Raw genomic sequence first — 18,754 nt, 5'->3', positions numbered from 1 at the left:
CACTGTAGCAAGCATTTGCAAATCAGCGGTTCTCACTGCCTTATTTTATTGCTGAATTGATTTAGTAAATATCTGTCTGTATAAATGGACACTGTGTAAAAATGTGAGTTGTACATAAAACATGTTAGTAATAAGAAATGCTTCAGGTACATTTCCAGCTCTAAATCTAAGTATGTATCAAAGTTGCAAAATTGCAAGGTAAAGAGCTGAAAAGTAAGAACAGCCCTGGGTGCTCTGTAACCAGATGTGCTTAATCTGTTTTTTTGTGGCAGATATATCATTGAAAGTTGTTAAGTTAATAGTATCTTTGTTGTGGCTAATATATCATGCAGACCACTGTGAATTTCATACTATCTTGGTTGTGGTTGATATATACTGTTCAGAGCACTGTGACAATGTAACATTGTCTTTGCTGAGGCTAACATATCATTCAGACTACTGTGAAATTAATATCAATCTTTGTAGTAGCTAATGTATCATTCAGAGTTTGGTTAAGTTATTATCTTCGTTGTGGCTAATATATCATTCAGAGTACTGTGAATTCATTATCTTTGTTGTGGTTAATATATCATTCAGAGTACAGTGAATTTAATATTTAGTACTGTAAATGTAATGTTATTTCTTTGTGGCTGGTGTTTGGATTGCAGCTTGTGTTTGGTTTTGCTGGGCGTGTGATGACAGTAGAGATTACATTACGTATTTGCTTAGCTGGCACCCCTCATCCGTGTCATCCATTAATACAGCTGCATATTTACTGAAGCGATTCAGGGTAAACACCTTGCTTGCTCAACAGAGCAACGGCCCCATCTGGGGATGAAACTGGCAACGTTTTGGGTTGGAGGACCTGCTCCTTCCCACAGTGACACACTGCTGCCCGCACAGGAGATGTCTGTCTTCCTGTTGCTCGGTGGCAGCTGCACTCAGAGGAGGGATGCCTGGATCAGACAGGAAAGGGACTGGTGGCAGAGCGCTGCAGGATCCGGAGTGTCTCAGCAAAAAGCTGTTTGTGGTATCAAAGTCAGATCAGCCGGTAATCTGACCAGTTTTCCCTGGGATGCTTGTCCTTCTGCCCGCTGTTCTTGTTCCTGGCATTTAGGACAGATGACTGTGTCTGAGAGAAGAGAATGAGAGAGTCTTCAGAAATAAAGCTACCACGTCACAGTCTTTCTTCCTCTTCTTTTCTCTGTCTGTCTTTCTGTCTGTCTGTCTGTCTCACAAATGGTTCATCTCCTCCATCTCAGGAGAGATGGAGTGCACGCTTCTCTCTCCAGTTGGATCCTACAATCCCAGTCATCTTCTGGGTGGTGAAGTTTTCTCTGTGATTAAGCACAGGGTTTGTCCAAACAGTCATGATCTAAGTCATGCGGCAGTGTAGCTTAGTGGTAAGGAGCGGGGCTTTTAATCAAAAAAGGTCTCTGGTTCGATTCCCCCTCTGTGGCACTGCTGCTATACCCTTAGGCAAGGTACTTTACCCAGAATTCCCTCTGTAAATATCCAGCCGTACAAATGTATAACATTAGAAAAATTGTAACCTGTGTAAGTTGCTTTGGACAAGAGTGCCTGCTGAATTGCTGGATGACAATAATGTACATAATAAAACGTTGCCTTTGCAAAGACGGCACAGGGAGCGTTCCTCTGTGTCTGAACTACTCCACGCTGCAGCTGTGGGGCGTTCTGCGTCCTGTACATTTTGGTGAGCTGTGAGATCCTGCCCTTTTCAGTGTAAGTAATGATAATGATGGGCCTTGCTTTCTTAATAACAGCATGCAGGAACGTCTGCTGTCCTGGAATGCGAGTGCAGATCCAGCTCTCCTGACCTCAGAAGCTAGTCGTCACACAGGGTCCTGCCAAAAGCAGCTGAATAGTGTCCGCATGTAGCCTCCCTATCCGCGGCGTGTTGGGACAGCGGTGTGATAATCGCAACACGTGTTCAGGAGTGAGGGCGGCTCTGCGCGCTCCCCCTCTCTCTCTTTCAGATATACACACATACACACACATACACACACACACACACACACATGCACACGCACACACATGCACACGCACACGTGCACACACAGACACACCCACACCCACACACACACACATGCACACGCACACACATGCACACGCACACACATGCACACGCACACGTGCACACACAGACACACCCACACACATGCACATGCACATTCAGGGGTGAGGGACGACTCTGAGTGCTCCCCCTCTTTCTCTCTCACTCTCTCTCACACACACAGACACACCCACATGAAAGCGTGCACACGCACACACATGTATACATGCACACACACACAAACACACACACACACATGTGACCACTCAAAAGCTGGAGAAGCAGTGCAAAATCCCGAAAAAGCTGGATATGTCTACGTCCCATTTGTGACTTTGTATAATTAGCTCGCTGCAGCGTTCCAAGAGCCGGAGGGCTACATCAGAGAGAGCGGGTGTGACAGCACCTCCTCCTCCCCTCTCTCCCTCTGTGTGTGCGCGTTTTTTGGGCGGTTGTGTAACACGGCCTTCTGATCTGATTGAGTTATTTCCTCGGGTGAGTCCGCTCTGTTTGTTCTGTAGTGTGTCAGTGAGGGCCACAGCAGTGACAGCAGGCATCTCTTCCCAATGGCTGCCTGCTCTTGCACCGTGACTCAGTCAGGCTTTCGGGCCAGCAGGAAGCCCTTACCCATGCACCACACTTCTCCTGTTTGCCTGCGCATCGATTTTATTTCCCCCTCTTGCGTACCCCGGGTGTGGAATCAGCAGTTGACCAGGCCACACTCAATTCTCTGCTGCTCCTCCCGCACCCGCACAGGAAGCACCAAAACAACACAGGGCACTACACGAGGGTTAGCACTGATTGGAGGAGAATGTCTCGGTGTCAGCAGCCTAATAACCAATAGGCATCTGACTAGTCCCTCAGAAACACTGGTAAAGCAGACGCCTGAGGACCCTTCACCAATATAACATCACTCTAGCGTGGCAGGGCGGAGTCTCACAGCTATGGACTCCTGGTGGTTGTTGCTGATGGCAGTGCTATAGGGTTCAGCTAACGTTCAGAATGAGCACCTTTAGTCACTGAGCCAGCATTGAGAGCACTGACTGTCTGCTGTGGAAGGCACCATGGTTTGAAGAAACAGGATTTCAGACCAACAATGCCTGTTTATGCTTTCTTTATCTAAATAAGGTGATTGATAGGTTAGAATTTCAATCGATCTGACAGGCAAAGGCAGGGTTTTCCATTATGCTTGGGGAATTATTCATTCATGCGTGCGGGTTTTGTGCTTTCACTTGATGATCTTTGTGTTTGATTGACATGCCCTCCCGCATCTTTATATCCCGTCCTGTTCCCTGCTGCATTTGGTAGCTGAGCGGAGTGACCTGGGGAATTCGCTGGAGCCGAAGGTGTTTCCGTTTGAGAGGAAGTTGTACCTCCGGCACTCACTCTAAGGGCTGCAGTCAGTTCAATTAATTGAGTTATCTGCAGGTGGAAGTCCCAGTGACCTTTGCAACAAAGCCACTTTTTTATTAATACATGAATGAGAAGCTTTCATATGGCGTTGAACGATGCTCCGCAAATGTCAGCGCCTCACAATGGCCACGGCGTTGTTAAGGATCAGCTGTGAGGGTGTGGTTTTATGAGACGTCTTTAGACAGCAGCCTTACTGTACCTCATGGGACTTTTCAGCGTGCTAGGCCGTTTAACCTAAATTTACTCTGAGTCATTCAGGGCCAGTTTAATTGGAGATGAATAGGCCTCAACATCAGCCTTTTTTTTCTGCGGTTGCAATACTGTAAGTCTTTTGGTACTGAACGGTTATAAAGGGAAGTGAGAGGGTTTCTATGCTGAGTGTCAGAGATGATTACCTCTCATTCACAGCTTGTCATTTCTGCTTTGCTGTAAGACTGTCCTCAGAAGTGAAGGCGTCTCCAGGGCCAGATGGAGGCATAAGGGGGGGGGGGGGGGGTGTTTATTTTAAATTGTATCTTCTCAGAATAAGGTGTGCGACAGCGTTTTCCGTAATGATGTAGCAGGGTTGGTGGGTGCTTTCACCAGTGGGGCGATGAATCAAAAAAGCAGAGTGGTGCCACAACATGGAGGTTTGGGGCGGGGGTGGTTTTCGGTCCCCAGCACTCGGTTTCTCACACCCCTCGTATCGAAGCTTTCCGTGTACCACTTTTGGGAATTTGGGCAATGTGTGATCGACAAACGACCCCATCCCCCCCCCCCCCCCCCCAAAAAAAAAAACCCGTGGACTCTTTTTCACCGCTGCAGTTGTCAGTGTAAAGTATGTCAGTGTGAATTCAGTCCTGAAGCTCCGGCTCCCCCAGTGAGTCCCCGAGAAATGACTGCACAGATCTGAGCATTTCGGTTCACTTCACCGCCTTTTCCTGTGACATATCAGCTGCCCGTGGCGGGAGAAGGGAAAGACTGGCGTAAAACGCCGCGTTTTCCGGGCTGACTTTGTGCCTGGTTCTTTGTGCCTGTGCCTAGAGACGCCTCTGTCTGCATTCAGCCTACATTACTGAGTGGAATATTGACTGACTGATCCTAATGCCACTCGTATTAAATGTGATTATGGCTAATTCTGTTTGCCTCAATTTTTAATTTGCAGCGGTCCAGCTGAATGCACTGTGGAGTAATAACTGTGTCAGTTAATTTGTCAATGAAATGTATGAAATGAATCTCAATTTTTGTCTTTTTACAGAGGGGCTTACCTGGTACCTTTAGCCAGGGTTTTGGAGTATCAGTGTGGTTCTGTTCGGGCTCTCTACGTTTTTTCTGTTTTAACATTTCCAGCAACATCAGAGAGGAGACTACTGCTGATCTGATGTGCCTTTCTTTAGCCACCCCCCCCCCCACCTTCAAATCATTGCTTGCTTCCCTGCACCTCCAAATAAAACCATCAAAACCTGAAGGTTTTAATCCAGCTCCCAGTCAGACGGGAGACTCCAAACCCCGAGGCTGGGACAGGGGGGTTCGGGGAGGGGGGAAGGGGGGGGGGGTTTGCTTGGATTGGGGGGGCTGGGGGCAGGGGTGGAGGTGGGCTAGGGGTTGGAGGGCAGAGTGGTGAGGCGATTCCTGTCAGCCCCTCTCTGTGTAAAAGGGTGACTCTGTTTGCCCGTGTGGCTAGTCTATAATCATCTCCATTGTTCTGTGTGTGCCACTGGGAGAAGAAGAAAGGCGATGGTGTTCTGCAGGGGAGGGAAAGTGTCATCACAGGATTAACCCCCCCCCCCCCCCCACCCCCGCGCCCATTAAAACGACACCCCCAGCCTCTGCCTGTCCGCCCATGTCTAAGACCACCACGCTCCACGTCGGCAGTCGCAACTCCTAGTGCCTTAGTGCCGTTGTTGATGGCTAGATTAGCCTGCTTGGTTGTTCTTTAATGAGGATATTCCTTCTGCAGTCTACACAGAAAATAAGTGCTGGCACTGCAGTAGCGTAACAGTGCTGTGTAATACAAGGACGAAGACCTGCCGTGCAGCGGTGCAGGAAACAGGACAGCGGCAGCCAAAAAAAGCCCCATGCGCACGACCAAAAACAGCCTTTTCATTTCTCACCGGGAACGTTTATGGCAGCTGGGATTAAACTTACTGGAGCACCTTTTTTTATTCTGCAGTGCAAGCAGGCATTTTCTACGACCCGAAGGCAATTTACTCAACACGGGGGTGCAGAGGGTGTCCCAAATCACAGGGAATAGTACGTGTTTTAAGGGCGCTAAACGTTTGGTGCCAGGAAACTGATCATTTTCAACACGACTGGGCAGCAGTGTAGCATAGCTGTAAGGAGCAGGGCTTGTAACCAAAAAGTTACTGTAGCCTGTGTAAGTCTCTCTGGATAAGAGCACCTGCTAAATCACAATAATATAATGTTTCCTGGTAGATTTTAGCTAGTATTGCCGTACAGGATACAAGCAGCGGTTCTATGACACTGTACATTACATTATTGGCATTTAGTAGACACTCTTATCCAGATCGGCTTACGTCACTTACAGGATTCGACAGTGTCAGCCACTTATGCAGCTGGATATTTACTGAGGCAACTGTGGGTTAAGGACCTTGCGAAGGTATACAGCAGCGGTGGCCCACCAGGGAATCAAACCAGCAACCTTTCAGTTATGAGTCCTGCTCCTTAGCCACTATGCTACACTGCTGCTAGTGACAGAAGCAGGAGAGGGTTGTGTTGGCACAGCCTGCCTGGCTGACTCAGTATCCTTCCCCTTGAAAGCTGCGGTTTTGAGGACTGTGGATTTTCAGATGGGCATACGCACAGGACCCCCTGCTGTGACCAGGGCCAGCGTGTCAGGATGCCAGACTCCCAGCTGCGGTCTCCAGCGGCGGGGACATCAGAGTCACCCCTCCCCTGGGGCGGTCACACTCGGACGCGGCCTGCTGGATATTGCACCTAATCCGATTGAGGGATCGGGGCTGTCTGCTGCCTCATGAGCAGTGATTCAATAACACCCCCCCCCTCAGTGCAGAGGCCTCACCCAAACTGTCAGGGGGCCTCTCCTGAAACAAGGGGGTTGCCGATCGATCCATGCCCTTGACGCGGACAATTATCATCAGCCCCTGAAACATACCTTCTGTCATGGAACCTGACAAAGCCGGGGGTAACAGCAGGTCAGGTCCTCTCTGTTATCAGGTTTGACTACAGCAAAACTCACACCGCTGTTCTCTCAGATAGAGAGCAAGTCCTTTCTGCTGGGCAGCCATGGATTTTAGTAGTCAGCACTGAGCATTACGATACACTTTTTTTTTGGGTACAATGCAAAGTTAAGGAGTTCAGTTTGAAAGTAGAGAAAAAAAACACACACAAAAACCTGCTGTATTTCATCAAGATTCGTTTAAGATTACGATAAGTTAATGTCTGGACTGCCAGGGTCTTCACTGGACAGCCTACAGCACCCTGAGCTGGTCAGGCCTAAAGTTTTACTCTTCATAGTCATGCTTTGGTGTGGCTTGGAGTTGTCATGGAACACAGGCAGTATCACATGGTAGCCATACTATTGAATCCTGATAGTGAATGCTCACATTAAGAAGCGGACAAAATTCAAAAGGTGGAACTGTTGGGGCATTTTTAACCCTCTTTTATCCAGACGCCTTTTGTAGATTTTTAGCACCCTTCCATTTTGATTCATCCTGTTACAACCCTATGGCCCTTCCAAAAGTAGTTCTGAATTAGGCTCTTATATTCATCAAGTTGAGTTTTCTTGTGGATCCAAGTCCTGTTGAAAACATTCTCATTTCTCATGAAGCTTCTCCTGCACGTGCAGATCCCCCATCCCCCTGCATTTGTGTAATTAAACTCCTGCCACCTTTGTCAGGAATGTCACCGGAACCGCTGCATGATTGGAATGCTATTAGAATCCCTTCATGATTAGAATGTCATTAGAACCACCACATGATTAGAATGCATTAGAACTGGTGCATGATTAGGATGCCATTAGAACCACACCATGATGAGAATGGCTTTAAGACGAGGAGCAGAGACGCAATTATGAGGCAGAATGAAGTCAAAGCAAATGAAAATGTCCCACCGGTAAATAAAAGCTAAGTACCCCCTTCCTGGTACATTACGTTTTAAATATATATTTAATGTGCAATGTGCCGCGGTTGGGTAATTAGCTTTGAGTTACCAGGGTGATATTAATTTTCTCTGACTTCATTTAACTAGATTTAATATTGCATTGCATCAGAAATGTTTTCATACCTGTTCTCATGTCACACATTAACTGTTGAGCACTAAGGAATCATACACACATATGCATAGAGAGAATGCAAAGCCTGCATGAGCATCAGGTAAATTAATACATTTCTAGCCTGTTGTAATGCTATAATTACACTATGAAATTCATTCTGTATGAGTTTCTTCTTACCCTATCATCTTTACTTTTCAAGACAGAAGTTGAAAGCTCTAATCTGGCTCAGCGTTGAGTGATTAAGGGTTGACGCACATTACTTTAGTCACACCAAAGGCAATTTAGTGCTGCAAATTTAAGGTGGATTGGATGAAACAGACAATGTGTCTCTTTCAACCAGCGCACCGTAAACGCTCAGTGATAAATTTGCCTTGCAAGGAGACCTTCATGTTCAATTACGTCTCTGACATCTGCTATTATAACTGCTTTCTGGCACCTACCCCTGGATATCAACTTGTCGGTGTGAATTTCTGAGAGGCTACAGTAGGGTTAGGCATAATTGCTAAGGGGTTGCCATTAATCTTCATCAATATTCTCATTGAGGAGCGGAGCTGAGAGGTCCTTTTAGTGGCGATCAGTGCTTAATCAGCGCCTCGTTATCTTGATGGGAGCGGGCAGGTTTAGGAGGGTCCCAAACAGCAGAGTGCCCGAGCGAAGCCTCAGAGCCCGGGATAGGCTATCATTGCCATCGCCATGGGTGATCCCGGCCAATCAGGACTCTCGATTCTGCAGCTGTTGCCTCCCAGACTTCCCCTGTCTGAACCGTACACATTTGTGGAATGATCCGGTGCTGACATTGTCCTGAAAGCGCACCCTGTGAATCTTCCACTGTTCCTCCACCACGAAGCCTCTGCAAGGAAACGGTGACTGTGCTTCGTAACGCCAGCCAGCCCCGTCTGAGATTAACGATGAGATGCATGTGCCAGCGCTGTCCCACGCCTTAGCACCCCCCCCCCCCCACATCTGTGCCCTACTTCAGTCAGAGGGAAATCTGTGCCAAGCGCCATGCCATGCTTAAGGCTTCATGACTTTGAACTACTTCCCAGACTGACTGGTCTCTCTCTCAATCTCCCTCCCCCCTGCTACAGTGTGTAGTGGGATAAATATACCCCTCCTATTCTCAGTAGCCCAAATTTAAAAGTCTTTTTTTTTTTTTTAAAGAACAGAGTCTTCTTCAAAGCTGTTTGAAATCGGGATCTTTAATGAGGAAGTGGTGATTTCCAGATTCTCTGATTATGATTGATCTGAGGGATATCCAAGCCTTCATTGAGTGTATTTCTGTATGGGTGTGTTTTCTTTTTTCCTCCCATGCGTCTGCATAAGGGCTCACATGTCTCACATGTCAAGATTTTAAAATTAATTTGAAAGAAAGTTAATAAATATATGGTAATGAAACCCACATCAAGTGTTTTAACTAGTTGGGTCCACCAAGCAGATACCAGTTCAATGTGCCTCCTGGACTTTCCCTGGGTTTATTTTCTCATAAAGCAGCCACGATGCATGGTAAAGAACCTGTTATCAGTGTGATTTTTCTGTGTCTCCCCACAGGCTACTGATCTACGGTCAGTACTGCAGCCACATGGAAAATGCCCAGAAGACTCTGGACGAGCTCATCGCTACGCGAGAGGATGTCAGGTCGAAGGTGGAGGTACTGTACTGCACCCATTTCCCTCACAGGTTCCTCGGGGGTGGGGCTGCACCTTCACCTACGGAGAAGGTATGGTTAGGGTTATCCTAGTGGTTCATTCTGCCACAGACAGTGAGGGGCTGCACTGCAATCCTCCTGTACATCTCTTGGGCTCGAATTTTCGGGGTATTTACTAATCGCCCCACAAGCGTCTACTGGGACCCTGAGCGCTTGTGTTTCCAGAAGCAGATCCTTGCAGGATGATGATGAGGACTTCCTAATTTGCAGAGAGGGGGATTATGTTTTTTGGTCGTCCTCTCACACTGTCTGAGCGTCACAGAGAATGTGCCAGGCGTCTGAACTGGATTAAAATCAGAATTAGCTCCCAAAGGGGACAGACACCTGAACTGATAATCTTAATAAAAATAATCAACCTTCTCCTCAATAGCCAAGTATCTGTCTGTATGAATGTTGTGTTTGTCTCTTCCATTGGAATTCACCACAAAAGTACATGAGCAAAATAGTGAACTGTTTGTGTTCTAGTAGGGAGTGCACTATGGATATTACAGTCAGCTGTTTATGTGGCTGTGTGAATGAAGTATGAGAGCACAGGAACAGTGTGAGGGAGCTGATGCTATTGTTGATGTTGAAATGTACTGTAAAGATTCAGGCACAATGCTGTGAGCTGTCTGTCCTTGGAGTGCATTGTGAGGATTCAGGGCAAAGAGAATGAGCTGTTGGTAATGTCACAGGAATACACTGTGAAGGTTGAGCAATTATTTTAATAAGCTGTTTATCCATGCTGCAATAATCCTCCATGAAAGTTACAGAACAGTACAATTTAGCTGATGAGGTCATAGTGACGCTCCTTGAAAGTTTCAGAACAGCACGATTGAGCTGTTGAGGTCATAGTAATGCTCCTTGGAGGTTACAGAACAGTAAAATTGAGCTGTTGAGGTCACAGTAATGACCCCTTAACGTTACATAACAGTACAAATGAACTGTTGGATGTAGCTGTAGGAACGGATGATGAAAGGTCAGAAACAGTAGGAATAAGCTGCGTGTTGTTGTTGTTGTAGGAATGCACTATGAAGGTTCAGGAAGGGAAATTCAAACTCCAGGATCTGCTGGTGGTTCCCATGCAGAGGGTCCTGAAATACCATCTCCTGCTGAAGGTAAGCGAGTGCCATCAGCATTGTGCCAACCATTAAACAAGGCGGACCCATAAGTGATCCACTCAGACCCCCCTGCAGAGCATTCTGGGAAATTCACAGCAACATACCGTACACACCAAAGGCCACCAGTGACACATGCAATATCTGGCAAAATGCCAAATGATTCTGAAAATTTAGAGAAAGGCTTTCTTTGAGCCTTTGAGTTTGAGTTACTGTTTGATACTGTAGCTGTTCAGTTCAATATAAACAGTATGCCTACTTTCGATATTAATATTGATGCAATTTTAGTGGCTGTGTTGATGCAGCATAACAGAGCGCAAGTCGATGCTCATAAAGCATGACCTTAATGCCTGCTCCTTTCATGGAACTGTGTTTTTTTTTTTTTTTTTTGCTGTGGGTAAGTTTACAGCAGGTGACTTCTTCCTTTTGAAGGGTGTCGCTGGAAAAATATGAGTTGCGTTTATTTAGGTCCCCTCACTCAGGTGTCTCCCTCAGCGTCTGGGGCTGGTCTTTAATGTGTCAGCCAAACTCGTGCGTCTCAGTTTCCCTCCCTCGTCCCCAAAGCCCGGCCTCAGAGCCCTGTATGCAAAGATTAAATATTCACGTGGTGCGTTAGCCTGTACGCCCCACAGAGGCCCACTCACTCCAGTCACTCTCGCTCACCCTCATATGCTAAACAGGTCACATGATACCGGCCATGATTAATTTACCAGACGGCTCAATTATTGAAACAAAGTTGATGATGACAGTCAGGGGAGAGGTGGATGTTTTGGTGCCTGGGGGCCAGTTGAGGAAAGGGGGGGGGGGGGGTATTTTGCATTACCTGATTTATTTTCTGAGCGGATGATCTTATCTGGGGGAAACTAACATAGCTCACATTACTCACTTTCTCACTGCAGGGCATTTAATGAAGGAATTCAGGTTAAGGACGTTGCTTAGAAAGGTAGTGTCCCACCTGGGAGTGGAGCCACCTTTTGGTTAGGAGGCCAGCAGTTTGCCCTCCACACCCCACTGCCCCTCCTGGTTGTGGCTGGAATAGCCATCACCCCAAGCTCGTTTTAGACACTGCATTTAAATTAAGCGTGAGCTAATCAGATTACACGCGTCCCATTTCATTCCTCCAGAGTCCTACGCTTGGGGAGGAGTACACTGTAGCTCCGGGCTCTTGCCTCTCAGAGTGTGTGTGTGTGTGTGTGTGGATATGTGCGCGTACAGCCGGAGGGGGTGTCTCTGCAGTGCGTGTGGGCCCTGCTGTGAGTGTATCAGCACCCACTTCAGTGAGTGCGTAACGCTGCGGGTGGACCCCAAGCACAGAGAGTACGCACCACACACACTCTGCTCGCTCCACAGGTATCTAAAAAAGCGTCACAAGCGAGAGGAAGAGCGTGCAAAACCCAGCAAACAGGTCAAACGCAAAGAGCGTCACACCTCGTTTTCCAGCACTCTGCTTCGCTGACCGCTAACTACTGCTGTACCTGTGTTCACCTTGGGCGGTGTGTATTCACCAGGTCAACACTTGTTCAAGGACTTCTTATTTAAAAACACTGCATGTATCAAGTGTTGCCAAGGTAGAGGTACATCCATTATACAGCCCAGCACTGCATGTATGAAGATGTGAGATGCGTGATATGTAATGTTTTATACATGAATAAGATGTTCAAGTCTGACCTTCGAATGAGTGGCACAACTGAGAATTTCAAGTGAGTCATGGAAGAATGAGGCTCATGTAAGCGTATTATTGCTGAGCTTCCTGTTTCTGCTGTGTTCAACTTTGTTGCTTTGGATTAATGTCAGGATTTTGACAGGGCCCATTTGCATTACACTACCTGTCACAAAGCCCTGCAAATACACCTGGATTCAGACTCTCTAACGTCATGGAGGGCAGAGTTTAGGAAGTCAAAATCCTGTTACCTGTTTCCGCTGAGTTTGTGTCACTGTTTTTCCATTTTGACTCCGGAAAGTTGACTAGTTCTTTTAATGGAAACATCACCAGTGATATTTATAGTTAAATAAAATGTAGTGACAAATTCCTGGCCAAATTGGCATTCCGAAATCTTATCACCTTCTTTCATTGTACTTACGGTCTTTTGGTTGCCTGTTTAGTGTAGTAGACATACTTTGCTAATAAGTATGTGTACTGTTGCATTTACAGTTTCTGAAGCATTCAAATGTGTTAGTTTGTGTCAGGATTTTAATAGTTTGCATAATGTTACCATTAAACTAATGGCACATAACTCCAAGCAAATAGGCCTGTACTCAGCGCATGGGCTCTCAAACTTTAACACTAGCTGTCTGTTTATCAATTGGCTCATATATAAGTCATGCGTCGTTAATATGTAATAACATATTTATTAAGCGTGTTGTAACAGTAAACAGTAACATTTACAACACTGGTGAGTGTGAGGTGAGTGTGTGGTGGTGCTCCCTCCCTCCTGCAGGAGCTGGTGAGCCACTCAGCCGACCGGCCGGAGAGACAGCAGCTGAAAGAGGCACTGGAGGCCATGCAGGTGAGCGAGGGGGCGGGGCTGGGATCCACACCTCCGTCCGGAGGGTGGTGAGGTGACCCGTAAAGCAGGGTTATCGTTTTATACGGGGCTGTAGGGTGTCTTAGCAGGCGGGAGTCTTATTCATTCAATCATTCATTCGTTTTTTCCTTCAGTAGATGCCCTATATGAACTATAGAGCACTGGAAATTACAGTACAGCGTAGTACTATAATAAGTAATGGCTATCAGTCAAAATGTGAAGATATATTTCATGTTGAAATATGAATTGCATATTAGACAGTGTATCAAATATTACCATGCAAATAATGTGATTGCATCAATATGTTGTAGAGTTTAACATACAATGTACAATTGATGGCACAGTATCAGATTAAATGATATGTGAAAACATGGAAATAATTATTATTTTGTGTAATTCTTAGTAATACTTATTTTGGCAAATATTAGAAGTATAATCCCTACATTCTAGATTTAATTTTGTACCTTCTGTTGACATTTATTACTTTTCCAAGGTTGCAGAACAGTAATTATGGTAATGGACTTTTAATCAAAAGGTTGTGGGTTCAAATCCCACATGGCACATTTCAGCTGAGTGCAATCCAAGATCCAGCACTGGACTGGATCCATACAGAAATTGCTTAACTACGTTTTTTTCTCCCACTCTAAAGGACTTGGCCATGTATATAAATGAGGTGAAAAGGGACAACGAAACCTTGAAGAAGATCAGCGAGTTTCAGAGCTCAATAGAAAACCTAGTAAGTACAGAGCGCTTCTCATTGTGTCAAGTAGAAGAGCCCTTGAGAGCAGCTCTTCAGTCGCACTGTGCCCGTACTTGTTCCATTCTCGTTACTCTCGGAATTTTCTGGAATGCGTTCTCTTCTGTGAGACGTGCAATCGCATCGTCACCCCCCACCTGTCTCGCTTGTTCGCGATTTTTCCCCATCTCTGATAAATCATTTATTCACCCGGAACATGAGCTGGCAAGCTTCAGCTCCACGTGAATTTACTCGCCTATGTAAACCATTTCATTTGCGCCTCACGGCACAAATCTAATGTACACTGCCTTTTTGTGATCGGCAGTTTGGAGTGTTTCCCTGTGTTTTACATTATAACACATAGTTATTATTCATGGTATTATGCAGATTAATGTGGGCTGTGTCTGTCTGTTTCAGTCAGATTGGGTCATTCTGGAATTCAGGCCTTGATGTCTCTCTGAAAAAAATCCACATGCTACTCCAATGTTCTGTCAGAGTGCTCCGGACAAAAGTCCCTTGAGACTGAAACATCATCCATATTTTCTTTGTACAAATCAAACGGTTCGGGAGCATTGGAGTAGTATGCAGACTTTATTTCCTGTTTCTGTCCCCTTTTGAGTCCTGCACCTACCACTGCTGTAGCTGTGAGTGCGTGATAATTTGTTGTGATTAATGTCTGGCTGATGGCGTTGGCATGCAGAGGGGTGAGTCTTTGTACCCGGTCAGAACAGTTTTTTCTCTCTGCCCAAACAGCAAGTGAAACTGGAGGAGTATGGCAGACCAAAGATAGATGGGGAGCTGAAGGTCTCCTCCATACTAAACCGAACCAAACAGGACAGGTGAGCTGGTCGTCAGTTTGGAGGCCAAAATGTGACACTGGAGAAAGTTCCATAGCTTATACTGTACAGTAAAAACAGCTTGATCAGACTGTGTCAGGCTCTTCTGACTCATGGGAGGGGCCGACTGACTGTGTGATTCCAAGTGTCAATTGACAAACCGCTCTTCCTCATCATTATTGTAGGTACATATTCCTGTTCGATAAGGTGGTGATCGTCTGCAAGCGCAAAGGCTACAGCTATGAGCTGAAAGAGATTGTGGAGCTGCAGTCGTACAAAATGTCCGACGACCCCATGAACAACAGGGACATGAAGAAGGTGGGACACTGGTGGAGAGGCTGCTGCATAAAAACAGCGCCCCCTACAGCAAGCAGCTTAATGACAGGACGTGGTCTGTTCTCAGTGGAATTTTAAACCACCTTTCCAATGATGATTGGAATGATTCCAATGATTACTTTTTGTATAAATTTTGTAATTCATGTCAACATTTGTTTTTGTAGATTTCTTATGTACATAAAATACATGGCCCATATTGCATTACTCAGTCTAGACACATTCAGAAATCTAAAATTTGCATTGCCCTTTTTGCAGTGTTCAGTAACACTGTGGACAGGCCCTTATGATAAAGGGTGTCTGGAGATCACTCCAGTTAGAAGAGTCATTCTGTGTATGCAGCTATGGGAGGCTCCCAAACAGACTTTAAGTTTTCTCTTAAGAATCCTTCACAAGAAAACAAAAATGGGCAATTTTCCCTGTGTATTGCCTTGAACCTCTCTTTATTTTACAATACGTGCATGTGTAACTGGGTTTCTCTTTCTGGTGTTTCTCTTTGCATGCTTACCAGTCAAGTGGAAAAATGGTAAGCTAATGCAAAGCTTTCTGCATGATCTTACACTGTACCGAGAAAATGTCACGCTGTCATCTGCTGTGATTCTCTCTGCATCACGGGTGTCAAACTCGATTCCTGAATAGCCAAGCGAATGCTGGTCTTTGTTCCAACCAATTCGCCTGGCTAAATGGGTCTGCTTAGTTAATTAGCTGTTACCTTTGCACCTGTGCATTTCTAAATTATAATGTTTTAGGATATGTCCTGAACATAGAGCAGGAGGGTTGTCTGACCTGTAATGTTTCAGATGAATTTAGTTTGACACCTCTGTTCTACATTGTCATCCCACTCCCTCTCTCTCTCTGTCTCTCTCTGTCTGTCTCCTTCTCTCTGTCTCTCCCTCTCTCTCTCTTCCTCGCTTCTCTGCTTTTCTCCTCTCATCTTGTCTCTGTTTTCACACCTCCAGTGGTCCTATGGCTTCTACCTGATCCACCTGCAGGGGAAACAGGGCTTCCAGTTTTTCTGTAAAACCGAGGAGACCAAGAGGAAGTGGATGGAGCAGTTTGAGATGGCGATGTGAGTGACACCATCCTCACGGAGTCAGACCGGCATTTCGTAATGCACATTCATACATGCAACATACATACAACGCAGATGTGTGCTGACTCAAACTCACACTCACAAACTCAAACACTCATGTAGACCTGCATGCATATCCACACAATCACAAGTAGAGACACACAAAAACACTCGCACATCCCTACACATACATGCACACACATGCATACATGTAGACTTTTACTTACTTATACATATGCACATGCTGACATTCACACACACACATGCATATAGACACACACGAGTCACTTATTACTTACCTCTTCTCTCGCTGTAGGTCCAACATAAAGCCAGAGAGGGCCACTGCCAACCAGCACAACTTTCAGATGCACACGTTTGAGAAGAACACCAACTGCAGGGCCTGCAAAATGCTGCTGAGGTGAGGAGCTATGTGATCCCAACGCACTAGACCGCAGATGGACCACCACAGTCCACAGCGAGTCTAAAGCATACACTGGGAACCCTCCGCCAGTCCAATTCTGGACCAGAACTAGACCACAACTATCTACACTGACTCTGAACTAGAGGTGTACAGAGACGTCATTATCTGTACCTGTATCTTTAGCTGTATCTGTGTCTGTATCTGTATCTCTATGTGTATCTGTAGCCGTATCTGTATCTGTATCTGTATCTGTATCTGTATCTGTATCTGTTCGACCAACAAAATTATCTGTCTCTGTATCTGTATTTGGATAGTAGATCGGAAGTGGGCGTGGTTTATACCAGAAGTCACGTTAAATCGGGCAAATGTATTTTTCATAGTTTTTTTCAATATTTCGACTGGGTTTTTTAAAAACCCAGGAAATTAACACATACAGCTAAAAACTACAGGTTCTAAGCTTCATTTTGATGTATATGTTGCGGGGGTTTGAAAGAAATCCAGCTGTCACACCAGGCTTTTGTCTCGCTAGCTCCTGCACATGACGCCTCCTCCTCCTCGATGCGAGAGTTTCCCTGAGTGATAGCTGGGAACGGTCAGCTCTCAGCCCGCTGCCTGCTTTGCGCTGACTCGGTGGGGGCGACTACAGAATATTGCGATCACGTTACAATAATGTGTAGTAAATGAAATGACTAGTTAGTGAAATCAAAGTCCTATGTTGCAAACAGAATGGGCATCTTTATCTTGTGGCGATCCACAATGATGTGAATCGATCTGAAGAAACATAATGGCTGATGTACAAACATGTCAATCATGGCTTTTTTTTCCGAATAACAAGCCAACTTCGGGTAGAAGAAATATCTGTTTCCATTGCATTATTTGTGCTTTCCCAAATAACGTATTCAGATTTGGGTACACCCCTACTCTGAACCATAAAGCTAGTCCACTCAACCAGCCCAGTTCTGAACCTTACGACTGGACTGCTTCTCCACACTGACTCTGAACCATCAACCCCAAATCCATGGCTCTCTTGGCCTGTCTAGTTGCCAACCCAAACTCACTGGTCTGCCGAGATGACACTTCCATACTACACTCACGTACCTACCCACCAGTAATCCAGCTGTCAACGACTGGGAACCAAGCACAAAATCGTGGGTTGAGTGTAGAGCTACGTCTTGCCAGTGATAAGATTAGCATGATGACCATCTGGTTAACTGGAAGCAGCAACCAATTTCCGGCCAGTATCTGTCCCCAAAGGGTCGGGCCACCTGCCACCTCACACACCCCCCCCCCCGTCTCTGTGTCCTCTCCCCAGGGGGATATTCTACCAGGGGTACTACTGCGCGCGCTGCGGTACAGGGGCCCACAAGGAGTGCCTGGAGGTCATCACCATCTGCAGAATCAGTAAGTGTGTGCGTGTGCGTGCATGTGTGTGTGTGTGTGTGTGTGTGTGTGTGTGTGTGTGTGTGTGTGTGTGTGTGTGTGTGTGTGTGCGTGCATGTGTTTGTGCATGTGCGCGTGTGTGTGGGTGGGTGCCTGTGTGTGTGTGCATGTGCGTGCGTGTGTGTGCGTGTATGTGTGTGTGTGTGTGTGTTCCTGCTCCTCAGGCTACATTTACCTCACACCGGCTCCTCTGTAGTGACTGATGTGTAACAGTATATTTTGTCCCACTGACCTCCAGGGCTTTCAGTTGCCCTCTGCAAGGGGACAAGAGAATCTTTCAGTTTTTCCCATTTTTTGTCGCACTTGGGCACACTTTTTGTTTAAAATTGTATTCAATATTAGTGTTATTATTATTACTATTCCCACTGTGCACAGACTTCCTGGAGAGAAGGGTCTCAAATTTAAAAAGGGAATAGCTGGATATGGCAGGAAAGGGCACATGACTTAAGGACTCATTGTACAGAGGGTACAGAAGGTCATATCAAATAAATAGACTGATAGATAGGGTCACACCAGATAAATAGAGTGATTGAGTGACTGAATCTGTCTCTTTCTCTCCTTGTTCAGCTCCGCACGACTCGGTGAGTTTGGCCTTGCGAAACTGGCTCTTTGTTATTTTAAGAGCTAAATCCACACTCCAGGTCCTTGGGACGTGGGTGTAATGATACTTTTATGACGATCAGGTTTATTTAAGCAAAGGTAAGTCTGCTCAGGACTGCTCAAATACTGTGCTTTAAAAAGGTATAGAGTATCACTAAGAGATATAATGATGGACAAATGCTATATAACCCACACACAACATATGCACAACACATTTTCATCTGAGTGGTCTTCCTCACACGTCTGATTTCAGAGACCTGCACAGGTTGTGTTGGTGTGCATGCCCATGCAT

At 45.9% G+C, this 18,754-nt stretch overlaps 1 protein-coding gene across 1 annotated transcript in view; it reads left to right on the top strand.

The window, feature by feature from the left end:
* The window catches only part of LOC118777879 (guanine nucleotide exchange factor VAV2-like), a 172,895-nt gene that overhangs the window by 147,464 nt on the left and 6,677 nt on the right, over positions 1 to 18,754 (top strand). Inside the window, exons 10-20 of the mRNA XM_036529114.1 lie at positions 9,246 to 9,345; positions 10,404 to 10,499; positions 12,938 to 13,006; positions 13,674 to 13,760; positions 14,514 to 14,599; positions 14,782 to 14,914; positions 15,441 to 15,455; positions 15,889 to 15,998; positions 16,318 to 16,419; positions 17,735 to 17,823; positions 18,430 to 18,443. Coding sequence (XP_036385007.1) covers positions 9,246 to 9,345; positions 10,404 to 10,499; positions 12,938 to 13,006; positions 13,674 to 13,760; positions 14,514 to 14,599; positions 14,782 to 14,914; positions 15,441 to 15,455; positions 15,889 to 15,998; positions 16,318 to 16,419; positions 17,735 to 17,823; positions 18,430 to 18,443 — 901 coding nt within the window. The remainder of the gene's footprint in view (positions 1 to 9,245; positions 9,346 to 10,403; positions 10,500 to 12,937; positions 13,007 to 13,673; positions 13,761 to 14,513; positions 14,600 to 14,781; positions 14,915 to 15,440; positions 15,456 to 15,888; positions 15,999 to 16,317; positions 16,420 to 17,734; positions 17,824 to 18,429; positions 18,444 to 18,754) is intronic.

This window comes from Megalops cyprinoides, chromosome 5 (assembly GCF_013368585.1).
Source record: "Megalops cyprinoides isolate fMegCyp1 chromosome 5, fMegCyp1.pri, whole genome shotgun sequence".
In the NCBI taxonomy this organism is placed as follows: Eukaryota; Metazoa; Chordata; class Actinopteri; order Elopiformes; family Megalopidae; genus Megalops; species Megalops cyprinoides.
This window is presented reverse-complemented; position numbering and strand designations above follow the sequence as displayed.